The following is a 15176-nucleotide window of genomic DNA, read 5'->3' as shown; positions in this document are numbered from 1 at the left end:
TATTCCCTAGGGAAGAGGCAGAGTTCAGTGACCTTCATCTTTTGTCTTTGGTACCAAATTTTCCCCTAAATGTTGTTACAAAAGCAGCACCTGCTTTTCTCCATAAAGCATCCATTGATTCTGTAAGCTTTTGCAGATACACAGGGATGGAGAATGCCCTTGTACCCACCCACAGCAGAACCACAGACCCCATATGTGTGATGCACACATTGATTTATTCACAGGTTTTACATGCTACCAATGTCATTTTGTTAGTTAAATGAGTTACATTCAGTTCTGTTTGGTTTTCATTATGATGTCTGGGTTTTGTTTTGGTTTTTGTTTTTTTTTTAGGAGGCTTTTAATGCTCTGGACAATAAAGTTCTTGACAAATTTTTGAAAGCAGCTGAACTGCTGAAAAATATTTCATCTGATCATGAGAAGCTGGTGGTGGAAGATGATGTTCGTAGGAGATGGGAGGTGAGATAGTGCAGGAATGAGAATCCACTGTCTGTTCTCATTAGGCCTGGCATCTTTGAAAGCAAATTTTTTCTTGTCACAGTGTGTTCTGGTGTTTTACTTGCTGAGTAACACTGTCTCTCCATCTCATGGGAACAACGTGCTTTGTATTTTGCAGGCAGTTCGTCAGGAAATTGTATCCTATGTCCAGCTCATTGCAGAAAGGGAAAAAAAGAAATTTAATGCAACTTTTAAAAAAATCAATAAGCAGTTAGGCAAAGAGAAGAAACTCCTAAGTTTGGATAAAACCAAAGGGCTCATGAAGGAGCATGAGGTACCTGACACATTCCTTTTCTGTCTCTATTTATGAATGCTTTGCTGTCCTTCTTCCTCGTTTTTGGGTTCATTACCTGTGGAGCAGGGCCCCTGTGCTCTGTGTTATGTAAACACAGAGCAAAGAGGCCACCAAAATTATTTCTTTACCTTTTTTGATTGCAGATATTAGTGTTCTTGCCGACTTTTAGAATTAACCCCTTGTTAAGTAGGTGGTATCCTTTTTCCATTTTTTCTCCCACGTTTTTAGTGTATCTTGAATTCACTCTAGGAAGTATAATAATTGACAAGGAATATTTTAAAAACATTCTACTTTTTCTGTAGTCAGTAGGACACTTCTATCAGATGTCAGGGTGAAGAAGACTTGGGACCAAAATTAAAAATTGTAGAACATAATGAATTTCTAAATCGAGCAAGAGTCAGTGTAGTCCTCTGAATATAGTTGAGAACATGTTGCCAGCAATCCTAATTTAATTTCTAGCTAAGAACCAAGAGAAAATAAGTGTGTGTTCCTTGGTTTGACAGTTTAGACTTTTAGGAGCACCCAACCAAGAAGATAATGGAAGTATTAAAAAATACATGAGAATAATTTCTTATCCTGGTGTTTTAGCATGGGCTTATTATATTGATTTTTCTTTGTTTAGGCCTTTTTTTCACATGAAGGCAGCATGAAGGAACTTAACAAGTCTTTGGAAGACCTTAAAACATTGGCAAGACTCTCAGAAGAAACTGTCCCAGGGATACAGACACTGACTGCAGACTGTGAAAAAAGGCTAGAAAAGGTTCAACAAATGGTGGCAGACACTTACACAGCACTGCTGGCTCGTGTTGGAAAAGGACAGCCCCCTCAGAAAGGGTGGGTGGCTGAGCCATGGGGTGTTGTGGCTTTATAGAAATCATTTTTGCACATAAATTTTGGGATACTCTATTGTGTTTGGCTAGTACATTACTGTGGCCAGCTGTGCATTTAAACACTTAAAGTATTAAGTTTCATAAACTGGCAAGTACAATGTTTGAGTATCCTTCAACACAGCTGCACTGTTTTAAACATTGAGCTAGGATTTTTTTTCTCTTTGTATTTAATGTTTTGTTCTTGTAGGAACTCCAATTTGGCTTCTGAGAATGGAGAAGAGTCTGGTGCTTCTCAAGAAGTTGACAGCCTTATGGTAGAGGAGGTAAGAAGTCCAGACTTACTGATGGAAAACAGTGCTCTGTCAAAGGGAGGTCATTGCAGGAGGAGAAAGTGTTTATTTCTCTTACTGTTTTTATTGTGATAAGACCTTGGGCCTCTGGTCAGAAATCCAAACCCCACTGTGCTTGTGAATGTAGACTAAGTAAATAATAAAAATTAACATACAAGCAGCAGGGCTGGGCATCCTGAGATGTGAGCCTCCAGCCTGGAATTATATTTTGCAAAAAAGCCACTTTCAGGTGGAAAGGTTATGTGTTCATGTGAAAATCCCCCATAGTATCCCAGTAATATGAACAATTTTCAGAGGACAGAGAGAGTCCTAGTGAAGAGTTGGAGGCATTTCTCTGTATCTGTGAAAAAAATGGGTGAGCTGGCTACAAGTATTCCAAAATTTGCTCTTTGGGCTCATGATTGAGTTCAAACACATCTTGAATTCATGAATGGCCTCTCTCATCTCCTCTGGGACACATCAAGCAATCCCTTCCTTCAGGAGCTCATAGATGATTGTTAGGCTTTGCTGTGTATTACACAGGATATTGTGGAGGTCACTGTCACCCTTTTTATTTTTACTCAGACCTCAAGACCTGCTGCAGATGCAGTTTTGGAACCAGATGTGAAGCACCACAATGGAGAAAGCTGTGCAGATGAGTTTGAGGAAGATGGTGATTTGGCCATACCAGCTTTGTTAGAGAGGTAATTTTTAAAGGAGAAAATGCATGGTTGTTAAGGTATGATGCTGTGCTAGACAAATTAGCTCACAAGTTCATTGAATGTACCAAACATGAGGTGCATTTTTGCTATGCAGAACCCTGTTCTTTTTTCTGCTACAGTTTACTGAATATTGATCTGTAATTTATAGGGAAGCACTACAGTAACTAAATGCTTCAAGCATTAGGATTTTGTAGCAAGAACATTTTTAGCTATGAATGTTTTACTCATTTTTCTTGGGCTAGGAAAGTCTGCATCTGCCTTACTAATAACTTCAAATATTGTAAAATAAAGAAATGTGTCAAGTTTTTTAGAGAACTGATACTTCTACTTTTGTAAATTTAGAGAATGTAGGCTGGCATTTAGATTTGAAGATTAGCCATATGAGCAATCTGTTTAATATGTTGCTCAATTATGTATTATTCATTTATTTTGGACTTAAATAAAATATGTACTTGCAATAGACTGTGCTTATTTTTTATGGCACTCTGTTGATCAGTGAGTCCCATACCCTGAGATGTTCCATTTAATTAAAAGTAATATTCTCTCTGAAAGTGTTTGCATCTTTCCTTAGCTTTAACACACAGAGAAGTAACCTGGAGGAACTTCTACGTCACAGCAGAGATAAAGTAGCATCTGACTTTACTGCTGAAATAAAAGACACTTCATCCCTTAAGTTTAAGCTGCTTGAACTAGAGGCAAGTATTCATCTTTTAAAAATATAGCTGGTGCCCAAATTGTTATTTTCTCATGTAGAGCACTCACTTCTCTGTTACATATATCATATATTGCCAAGGGAAAAGCAGCATCCTTGCAGCCATATGTGTTAGAAGAAGGGAAATCAAGGATTTTGGATTCAACAGAACTGCATTGCTGCCTAGCACTGCAGTTTTTCAGGTGTTACTAAAAGAAAAGAAGAAATTGGTGGCTCTGGGTTTGTTGTCTGCAGGCTGAAATAGGTGTAATGGGAAAAAAAACTGCAGAAAGGAGCTTTTTGTTTGTCAGCAGAGATGGCTGGGGCTGCAGGAGTCATCAGAGTTGAACCACCAAGTGCTGTTTGTGCAGAATGGAGCTGTTCCAGGACACATAAAACCTGGTTAGGTTTGTGAGATCCTTAAGGCAACAGCAAAAGGCACAGAGTTGATGCTGAAAAGTTTATTACTGCAATTTTTCTTGGCCTTTCTTGAAAGGACTACAAAGCCTTATCAAAAATCTCAGAACTTGGTTCAGTTCTACATTTGTTTTTCTTCTGAACATAGCTAGGTGGAGATATTTTCATTCTTGTAGTAAGAATGCCTGACCTGTTATTTATTGACCCTTTTATAAAATGTAGCCAAGGCATATATCTGACATGGAAATTGTCACTGTAAAATGTTACTGGAAATTTGCATGCAGCTAAAAGCTGGGTCTTGAAGGAGAAAAAAGGCAGTAGATAATCTTACTTTCAGATGATGTTTTCACTGTTTTTGTAGAGACTCTTGTGACTAGTTTTATGAAATGTCCACTGAGAAATACAGGATCGTATTAATGCATTAGCATTGCTTGTCTTCTAGGCAATGATAGACATGGAATTCACGTCTGGTTGGAAAGAATTGGAAAAGATCTCATCTACCTTAGAAAATCTTGTGTCTGGAGTGCAGCAGGCTGCTCTCTCTGAGGCAAGAAACAAGCTACAAAGCGAGTGGAAAGAACTTCAGGATAGTATAAGTATCAGGTATAAAATAACACTTTATGGTATTAGCTAAGGAATTATAACTAATTGTGTATGTTGTGAAGGGAATAATGTGTGTTGCAGAAAATAGCTGCACATTTTTAACCTTTTCTTCATTGCAAAAAATTAAGCTGTTCTTAATTTTTCTTTATTCATATACACATGGAAGATAGTGTGAGTCTCCCCAAGAAGATCAGAGACAGATCTTTGGGACATAACTGTGCAGTATTCCCATTTATTGCTGTTATTTCCTTTCATCTTTTGGTTAAATTAACAGTGATTCACATTGCTTTTCTCATTAATCAGAGAAAAACTCATCTAACCTTGGGAGGGGGGAGGATTAGATCTGCTAGACAGTTACATTATTTTTGTGGCTTTTTGTGCTTAAAAATATTGAGTGTCTTTTCTTGCTTGCTTTCCCAGTTCATGTTTTGTTACCTTTCTTGCAGAGCAAGTTCTTTAAGGGCTGCTGTGGAAATTGTTTTGCAAACAGAAGATCAATCCATCTCTGTCTGTCAATTAGTAGATGAATGGCTGAAGAACAAGTACATCCACCAGTTTAGTCTGATGGACTGGGACCTTCCTGAGAGTGAACTGAAGGTAAGGGAAGATGCAGAGATCACACCCTAGCAAGGATAGGTTTTAATATCTAGGAAGCAGAGAACTTCATAGGATTTTCATTCAGGAGGTTAGGGCTGCTGACAAGACTTCCCAAACCTTCTAAAATCTCTAATGGCATTTTAGTCCCTGTGTTTTAAACATTGTTGGTCCTGTAGAACAAGCCAGGAACCCTCAGTAGGTTCTGTTGTGAAAGCCATTGTTGTGAACATTTCATTGTAGGTTAGGATCTTTTTTGATGCAGATTTGTGGTGTTCCCACTTGGCCTTATATCATTTTATGGAGTCATGCATGTAATGCACTGTTAATTTATGAGCTCAGCCAAGCTACCTTGTGTCACATCTGCTGCAGTATCTGAGCACAGCTCAGGATGGCTTTGAAAGCTCAGTGTGGGTGCAGTAATTGTTCACCTCCTATCAGTATCCAATGCCCAGGCCCTGGCTCACTGGGCAGGGTGAATTCTGTTTTATTCTTGGCTTGCCCTCTGGGCTGAGCACACTGACAGCTACACAGGACTGAAAGTTTGCATTTGTCTGTCCTTGGCTCTCCAATGAAGTAGGGTTTAGGTCTCTCAAGCTGTAGGGCAGACAGCATGTATGCTCTGTCTGACCAGTTTTGGTTGCAAGGGCCCAGAATTTTTGCCCAGCTCTCTGCACATCTGGGCTTTCACAGCCCTGACCTGCTGCTCTTTGAGGGCTGCAACCAGACAGTCTGCAGGCTGCACCAGGAGATTTTTGAATGCATGGAAGTCTGCTCCAAAAGTATAGCATAAAGAACTGAAAGATGGCAGAGTAATAAATATCTCTGTGGTTGCCTGTGCTCTGGCTGATGTCCTGCTGTGAGAGCCTGCTGCTTTCAGTCCCAGGACTATCATCATCTTTCTCTCCTTCTTGTCTGATTGCAGGAAGGAGTCTTGAGTTTTCTGTAGTGCTGATCAAATTTCCTGTGTGTGGAATACCATTTTATTTGATTATTTTGTTCTTTTTCCTTCCCTCCACTGACATCCAGAATAGGTTTTCTATCTTACCCATCCTGTTTAGTATACTTTTTTACTGCTATTATAATTTGGTTTTCAGTCATAGGTTCAGCTTGAATGCAGGATATATGTTTTCTTTCACTTGCTAACACTTTTGGTCATTCCCTGAATTTCAGATGCTGCAGAGATGCATATTAGAACAAATTGAAGAGTGCAAACAGTTGGAACACCTAGACAGTTCAGCAGGGGATGAAGTTAATCCATTAGACCTGCAAGCTGCAAGAAAAGTTATAATTAACTGTCAAAAGCAGCTTGAAGAAATGCGCCATAAAATGCAGATCCGTGAGGATGTCCTGAAAGATCTGGAAACTTTTATGGCCTCCCTGAGGAAGATCCAGTCTTCCATCACATCTCTCCCAGATCAACCTGAAATGCAGGGAAAAGCTTTGAGGGAGGCTGCACAGGAGGTTTCTCATCTGGCAGAAGAGGCCAAATGTCTGGATGAGCGCCTGAAGAGTGTTAATATCTGTCTGGAAGATGCTGATCATGGGAGAAAGACTTGGTGTGAGAAACTTGTTCGGGCTTTATCCAAAAAGCTAAATGCCATTTATGATCCCTCAAGAGAGCAGGTGCCTACAGAAGAAAAAGACTTACACAAGACTTTTTCCAGAAAAAACAGTGAACTCCTTAAAACCATTCAGGATCTACAGGACAGAATCAACAAAATAGGCTTGAAGGATCCAACAATTCCAGCTATTCAGAAAAGGTGAATTATTTTTTAAAGCTTTTTTCATTTCATAATTTCAGTGGAGTCAGCTGGGTCCCCTCTGCAGGAGAGCACTGAAATTTGAAGTATCAGTAGAACGTTGACAGTAGCTGTGAGTTTGTTTTATTTGTTCCATCACAGCCTAAAAAAGGAAGCCTCCATTTTTTTTTCTTTCAAACTCCTATCTATCTATCTATCTATCTATCTGTCTGTCTGTCTGTCTGTCTGTCTATCTATCTGTCTGTCTATCTATCTGTCTATCTATCTGTCTGTCTATCTATCTATCTATCTATCTATCTATCTATCTATCTATCTATCTATCTATCTATCTATCTATCTGTGTGTTTGAAGCAGCATTGAGGAAGGAAAAATAGGAGATGGGTTATTGTGATCATAGTTTTCAGTAAGAAAACTGTCAGACAGGGAGATGGGTCCCCTTGCTGGGCACTGATACACCTGATCTGAAACTCTGCAGTGTAAGATGGACAGACTGCACTTGCCTTTTAATACAAATTAATTTCACTGTGTTCATAGAGACCCAGCTGTCCTTTAGAATTTGGATTATTTTCTCACAGTGTTGAGGTCAGCATAACTCATCTGAGGGCCTGTGTCAGATTACATGAATTGAAGACCAAATTAGACTTTTTATGATGTCATTTAGTACAGTATGTGGAGCTCAGGATGAATTTCTAGGGAACTTGAAAATTACATTGTGAACCATATCAAAGGCTTACTTAAATATAAGGCTGTATTTCTTTTTTTTTTTTCTAATAAAGGATAAAATCATTAACAGAATTGGAAAAGGAATTGGATCGTGCTGCTGCTGAAATGAAATCTATGCAAGAAATTGCTAATAAGCTCCCACAGATCAATGAGGAGAAAGCAGAGGAAGCAAATGAGCAGTGCAGAGTTACAGAGAGGTTATGGGAGGATACAAAGCTCTTGCTTGCTGAATGGTAAGGAGGAAAATTGCATTTTAAAGTAATATTGTTCAAGTAAGAAGTTTGCTTGTGAAATCAAACAGAAAAAAGCCCTAGACTATACCTTAAAGGTACAGTGAAGACATAAAGTATCATTAAACCAAGAATTGCACATGGAAGTTTGCAGCCAAAGCTCATCAATTTTGCATATTTTAAAAGCATCACAGTCCCATCATTTAGCAGGTATGCAGTGATGTGTTGGACTTAATTGGCATACAGGAGAAAACCTGCCTGCTGCTGGGAATGCTGTGTCTTCTATATTTGCTGTGAATTTCCTGCCAGCACACTGAAAAGGAAAAGACAAACTGAAACAAATGGAAAAGGACAGCTGGGAAAACAGTCTCTTATGCAGCAAAATAAAGGGAGCTTGGTTTGATAATTCTGTGAGAGAGGGCACTGGAGAGGCTGTGGTTGATTGGCCAGGGCATCTCTGCTTCAGATATGGTTTTTGAAGATGCCCAGAGGTTTTGCAAGTACTGGCACAGTTCTGGTTAATTCTCATGGCTTGCACAGGTGGGAGTAACCTGTTTTCATAGCCCACTGAAGGATGGGCTGGCATCCACCATCCAAGCTGCTGTGAGATCTGCTGCACGTGATATTCCAGTTTACTGGTGACTGAGCTCACCTCTCAGGTGGAGAGGCTCATATGAACACAGCTGCTCATCACAGCTAAATGTGCATCAGAGGCATATGATGGTGAAGGGCATTTCTGATTCCAGAAACTGTCTGGATACCTCAAAGGTATCACATATTATTGCAGGATTTAAGACTGATACAGTTCATCACTCCTTATCTCTCATCCAAACCTGATTGTCAAACTTCCCACATGTGTGAATATAGGAGAAGGGAACAGACAGGAGGTTGAGGCTGCAGGTTTGTGCTTAGGCCATAAATAATGCATCTCTTTTTAATAGCCAGGAGCAGTGTGCAAGGGTTTTGGAGCTCCTGAAACAGTATCAAAGCTGCAAAACGAGTCTGACCAGCATCATCCAGAAACAGGAGATTGTGCTTTCCCAGCAAACTTCTTACATGGGGAAGGAGAATTTGAACAGACTAATAGCAAAGGTGAGTAACAAGAACTTAGTGGAAATGAAAGAAAAGCCTTTCCTGGGAGCATTCAGATGCAGGGTTGCCCTTGTACCCTCAGCCTTCAGGGCAGATGTTAAGGTTTTGCTTTCACTTTGGCTTCCAAAATACCTTTAGGGACTCCATATTTTTGTTTTAAGTAGATTTAAGGCTGTTTTTTTGTAGTGAATCAAAATCATGATAATGGAGAGGGATTACAAAAACTAAACCAAACCCCATGGAAAAGCTAGGATCTAGTATGAAGATGAGATTAAGTCCTGTCCTTTTGCTCCAAGCTGTCTGTGACAGCAGTTAAACATTGGCAGTAGCTTTTACATTACTTGATGAGCTATTCATGCTGAATGAGCAGATACTGCTGGACACCTCTTCATTTAGTTTAAAGTTTTCCATCTTTTCTGTCAGAAATGTGACATCCAGCTTCTTGGCTAAGTGAATACAGCTACTGGGATAGTTGTCCATGGTTAACAGATTAGTAGTGAACAGCAGCATGGCCATCATGACCATTTTACTGCACAGGTTTTACATATCCTGGATGATGTAACTGGTTGTTCAGATTCTCTTTTTAGGCTTTCTGATGAGGCATCACCCATAGCATCCAGGAGTGTTTGCTCTTTGCAGTGCCTGGGCTGGTTAGATTGAAGAAGGAATGTAAGTGGTGTTTCCTGAGGCAATGGGATGGTGTCTGCTTGTGGCAGCCCCCTTTAGCAGAGACAGGGTCTCTTCTTGGTCCCACCAGTGAGACTTGGGGCACCTTGTATCACCTGGGCTCCTGCTGCAAGGGGGGCATTGCCTGCATATCCCAGCCCCTGCTTCATGGAGATCCCTCTCTGGGAACAACCCTCCCTCCTCACCATCAGCTCTGCAATTCCCACTCCCAGAGCTGTGGTCTGAAATTGCTGTGGCACAGTCCAGGCATGTCCTTGAGTGCTGATGATTTGTTATATGGAATGATGCAAAATAATAGCAGAGAAAGTCCTCTCTTCTTTGTTCTGGTTTGTGAGAGCAGCTCTGCCATCCCTTCCCTGAGCTCAGTGCCTGGTGGGGTTGGTATAAGAGCAAGTAATTTCCCAGGATGTCTGTGGGAAATAAGGAGAGAGCTGTTCACATCAAGGTGCCTAGCACTAGAGGTCAGTGTTTCTTTTCCAGGAAGCTTCCATGTTGTTTGTAAACACTGACATTCCAATGAAACACAAAGAAGCAGCTTGGTGTTTAAACAGAAAGTAGGAGAAAGAGTTGTTTCACTTTCTGGCTGTGACATATTTGACACTGTCTGTGTTTAAATTGGATTTAAGCTTTTTTCTGTAAATAATTCAAAACCTGGGGTTCAGAATGCAGTTGTAATAGTATCTCAGATAATTATCACACTATGCATTGTTTATCTCTGTAATCAAGGTTCTGTGTGTGGATGTACAGTCCCCTTGGATCTGGCACTTAGGACTTTAAAAGCAAACCGTGGGTTTGGCTCTCTTAGAAATAAATTATCCGTATTCCCACTCAGCTGTTCTGCAGCCAATAACAGAACAATATGGATTTCTAACAGGGAAATATTCCTGTCAGCATGGCAGGGATAGAACAACACAGAATGCATTCCTAGTCTCATCATATTGTATAAAATAGATTATTTTATGTAATGCTGTTGTTTCTCTAAGCAAAAAAAAAAAAAAAACCAACCCAGCAAATCAGTTTAAAAATATTTTGCTGAATAAACAATCATAAGCAAATATGCTCACAAATATCTGTGTGGTTTTTTTCACAGATTGAAGAGGCAAAAGAGGAATTTAATGATCACTCTGAAGATGTAGACAGAATAAATCAGATCTGCAAAAACCTGCAATTCCAGCTGAATAAAATGAGAAGCTTTGAGGAGCCTCCGTTCGAGAATGAGGCTAACATTATTGTGGACAGATGGCTGGATGTATGTAAAAAGTAAATTATCAGGGTGGTCTTATCTGTTATGCATTATAGTAATTGATTCTGATGTGGGTGTAATATTTCAAATAAATTAAGTGCAATATGGCAGGGATTCTTAAGAGATAAATCCAAGTGTTTACCAGAGCAAAGCTTGCAGAGTATCTATGGATGTAACATGTCTGATCTGTCAGGTAATTTATATTGTCTGTACTCCTTGGCAGTAAATAATGCTAGAAAATGCAGAAAAGGCAATATTTGTGTTTTCTGCATGAATCTGTAAGCTTCCATAACAACTTCTATGGATTTAGACTTTGGAGACAAATCTGGAAAATTATAGTGCTGGTGCTTTAGGTGGGAAATGTTTGCCACTGTCAATCTAAGCAGTGCATCAATACTGAGATTAAATGGTATTTACTGGGAGTAGATAAACATTAATGAGCAAGGCTCCTTCCTAAACCTGCCTTAAAACTGGCAAGCTGCTGTTGTGATTGGTATGTTTGGTGACATGTGTGGCAGGGATTTAAGTATCTTCTCCATGACCAGTTCACTGTGAAGACACGAGATTTTTTTTTTTCCCCCATTTTCTGCTCTTGTTTTTGTGAGTGGTTTCATCTTGCTCTGATTTTCTTGTGCTGCTTTTGCTTTTGGAATATAACTCAACATTTTTTGAAATCTGTGTGTGTTTTCTGCCTATCAATGGTAGATCAATGAAAAGACCGAAAATTACTGTGATAATTTGGGGAGAGCTCAGGCTTTGTGGGACAAACTCCTGAACTTATCTGGCACAATTGAAGCTTGGGCAGATGAAGAGCTCAAGAATGCAGAAGACCATTGCCTGACTGAGGAGTACCTTGCTCAGTTGAAGGTAATTTAAATGGCAATTTTTTACCTTTCCTTTATACTATACTGATATGGGCTTTGGGCTATAAACATGCTCGTTGCATAGATATACCAGGAGAGGAAGTTGTAACATTTGCACCCATCTGCATGGATGGTTGCACTAAGGATGTTGCCTTTTTTTGGGGAAATATCTTGGAAAACTAATGCACAGATAGTGTATATGTGTAGTTAATGGTTTTCAATCAGTGCAACACTGCACTGCACTGGTTTTCAATCAGTGCAACACTGAATGCTGTACAAAGATGGAGCAAAGAGAAGGCCTGGAAGGCTGTAGCCTGGAGTGCAGCAGTGCACAGAGAAGAAAGAAAAGACTCTGTATAGGCTAATGATTAGTTTTCCAGGTAGAAGTGGCCTGTCAGTGAAGATGCTGGAGCCTCTGGGACAGCTGGGCAAAGCACAGCTCAAGGAGAGGTTTCAGAGGTGGTTTATTTTCCCCCTGTCCTGGTATGTTCCTCTCTGTAACTTTTTGCAGCCTCAGCAGAGAGTGGCTGCAGAGCAACTCCAGGGGCTGCACATGGGCAAGCAGCAGCAGAGCCTGGGCTGCCCATGCCCCTTTGGCACAGATTATAATGTTAATTCTTGGTGTCAGGGTGCAGCTGTGTGTAAAAACACATTCACTAGGTCTGTGCCATTGAAAGCTTCATGTATGGGGGTGAATATTTTAATTTCTAGCTTTAGGGCCACAATGGACCAGCTGTGCTGCTTCATCGTGGTCATAACCAGTGTCTACTAAGCAAAAATAATTTCCCGCTTGAAATTGAGTGATTAAGACATAAATATATAAATACATCTCATATCCTCTTGTTTGAAAATTTGCAGGCAGTTTTTCCTCAGTGTTTACAAGCTACAAATGGCCTGGGTTTTATTATGGTTGTTTGCAGCTTTCTTCCTACTGTTAGCACTGCTCATTTGTTTTAGTTTGCAGAGAAGTGAAAAGCCAAGGTGCTATTTGTGTATGGATCTTCACCAGGAAACAGTGGCATATCCGCTGTGCAGAAGTGGATATTTTTCACATCATTGTTGTCTCTACCATTGTATTGTCAGTTTTTGCCTGGAGTAGTTTATGTCCCTGGAGGCTCCAGTAAAAATGCACCAGGTGGAAAATGCATCTTTAGGGCCATTTTGTTACCTGGAAACTGGTCAAGTCCAGCGTGATGTGACTGTGCCCCCAGTGTGACTCTTCCCCTCCTTAGGAATGGCTGTGCTGGATGTGGCTACAGTAAGGTTATTCTGCTGCTTCCTTGTGAGACATAATGCTCAAAAGAGGAGGGAGAAGAGGGCAAGAGACACAGAAACCATCTTCCCCTGAGCAATTATTATAAAGCAGAATAGAAGGAGAGAAAACTGAACCCAATGTGTTTGAATTTTTGTAAAACGATTCCAAGTGCAGAGGGCATCAGGTTCATTTATCACTTTATTATTATTATTCCTTTTATTGATCCTGAAACACCTCTGCATTGATATTAATTCCAGAAAGACCCCCAACTGTTGCAATGTGTATCACATTACCCAGGGTTGAAATCCAGGGTCCTTTGTGAGCACTGGTGCATGTTTTTTCAGGGAGCCTGTCACAAAAGCGCAGAGCAGTGGATTATTAGACTGTGTATTTAAGGATAATTTCAGTATCTGTAAAAAATGTGAGAGAAGTTCTGCTTTCCCCTGTAGCCTGTATGCAAATGCAAACTCTTTTGAGGGCTGCAGCACATGAATGGGTTTTGATGATTGCTTTTACAGAGACTACAAAAGGAAGGCTTGTCCTCAGGGAGCTTGGAATATCGATTAGGGAATATGAGACAATGTCATTATCCTGTTCATAAGTTGAAGCTGGCATTTTACCTTCACATCACTGACTTATTCCAAAATACATTCAAATGAGTGGAGGTCTTTTCATATGCAAAGGATTTACATTTAAAAGGTGCTTACAGCCTGTGTTGTATTTTATCACTTCCATACCAAAGTACGTGCCATCAGGATGCCGATTCTTGGCTTGAAATCTATGACATCTGAAAATACCCCTTTTAGTAGAAGCAGCAAGACATAAATGCAAAATTAAAATTATTTTCCTGCAAATTTTCTTGATGAAAAATAATTAAGATTCTTAAATATATGCTAAATTTACATTATCAGCTTCTTTGTCTGAGAAACAGGGTGTTTCTGACTCAAATACAAAAAATGCTTAATTGCAAAAATAAGCAGGAAGTGAACAAATGGTGTCACCTCTATATACCAAAATACATAATCAGAATATTTTAATATAATTTTCTAACATAAACATAGAGCATTAATTTGGAGGGAAGCACAGTTAGCAATGTGTTTTTTCCACCTTTAGGCATGCTTACGGGCCCAAGAGCAGAAACTCCAGAAATTCGACAACACGGTGGCTGAGATAGAAGAGCTTCTGAATAGTAATGAACCTCCATTGGAGCTACAGGTACAGAGGAGCTTTTACAGCTGATACACCAGTCCTCCTCACTATAGCCCTGCTTCTAGTACTGCCTTTGCCACAATCAGTTACTCGTTTTACTTATATCTGCTCAAGAAGAGTTGGAGGCATTTTGTTGCCAGTGGGGAGTGGTATTTCATTTGTTGTATCTCTGAGGCTGCTAAAGGTTGATAGAATCAAACCTGTCATTTTAAACACAAAGGTCTTTCTCACTTCTGTGCCTTTTTAGGCCCTTGGCCCTGCCCAAAGAGGCTGATGTCAGTAATATCTGGTGTTTAGCTCATGGTCAACACCAGGGCACAATGGATCTCATCGCCCCTTTGGGGATCCCAGGAACTCAGCTTTACTGACTGTCCATTTTAAACTCTACCTTTGCCTGGACAATGTAGCTTGGTAATGTAGAGTTTCTTACACAGAGTGATGTTTTCCTTTGGGGTATCACAAGGAAATCTTCTTCTTTCTGTGTTAACTTCACACAGCAAAGAATAAATTCTTGTTTAAGACTGTGTTAGCTTCCCTTGCTCCTCTAGCAGTTCTATAATCACTCTCTCACAGTGTCTTTCAGATGTACCTTGAGCTTTACCCTGTTTAGCTATTTCTGTGTTTATCCTCAGCAGGCAGTGAACTCTGAGGAGTTTCACTGGGTAAAGTGATCTAAGGAGCTTAGGGAAGGACTCAGCAACCTTGTGCTGTGCGTGCTGTGCTCCTCGAGAGCGCCCCGAGTCCCTGGGGTGGGGTTCCCACGTGATCCCACCCAGCTGCTGCCTCATGCAAGCCAAGGATGAGGTTCAAGACCTGTTGCTCCTTAGTGAATAGTCTCAAGCCAGAGCTCCCAGCCTCTCTGCTGGCTTTTTTTTGGGTTATTGTGGGGAATTTCCCCCAGTGGAATCACTGTAGGGGTGTGTGTTACTGAGAGAGCTGCAACCCTCTGTTTCATGGCAGCTGAAGCTCAGAGTAGGCACTGGAGAGATTGATAAATAAAATAGAACAGCACCAGTAAAACTACTAATAAAGATGAGCTGAGATCACTCCTCCTCAGAAAAGCAATACTTAAATGTTTTTCAATTTCTGGAGTGGGAGGGAAACAAATCAAACCAAAATGTAATTGAAACAT

The 15176-nt window shown here is 40.3% G+C and overlaps 1 protein-coding gene across 1 annotated transcript in view; it reads left to right on the top strand.

The window, feature by feature from the left end:
- SYNE2 (spectrin repeat containing nuclear envelope protein 2) overlaps positions 1-15176 on the top strand; it is a 159428-nt gene that overhangs the window by 28112 nt on the left and 116140 nt on the right. The window contains 14 exon segments of the mRNA XM_054515169.1: positions 334-459; positions 617-772; positions 1416-1627; positions 1871-1946; positions 2538-2656; positions 3246-3369; positions 4225-4385; positions 4832-4982; positions 6153-6742; positions 7519-7698; positions 8637-8787; positions 10565-10723; positions 11423-11584; positions 13949-14050. Coding sequence (XP_054371144.1) covers positions 334-459; positions 617-772; positions 1416-1627; positions 1871-1946; positions 2538-2656; positions 3246-3369; positions 4225-4385; positions 4832-4982; positions 6153-6742; positions 7519-7698; positions 8637-8787; positions 10565-10723; positions 11423-11584; positions 13949-14050 — 2469 coding nt within the window.

This window comes from Molothrus ater, chromosome 6 (assembly GCF_012460135.2).
Source record: "Molothrus ater isolate BHLD 08-10-18 breed brown headed cowbird chromosome 6, BPBGC_Mater_1.1, whole genome shotgun sequence".
Classification (NCBI taxonomy): Eukaryota; Metazoa; Chordata; class Aves; order Passeriformes; family Icteridae; genus Molothrus; species Molothrus ater.
The sequence above is the reverse complement of the archived record's forward strand: the minus strand, read 5'-3'. Positions and strand labels throughout refer to the sequence as shown.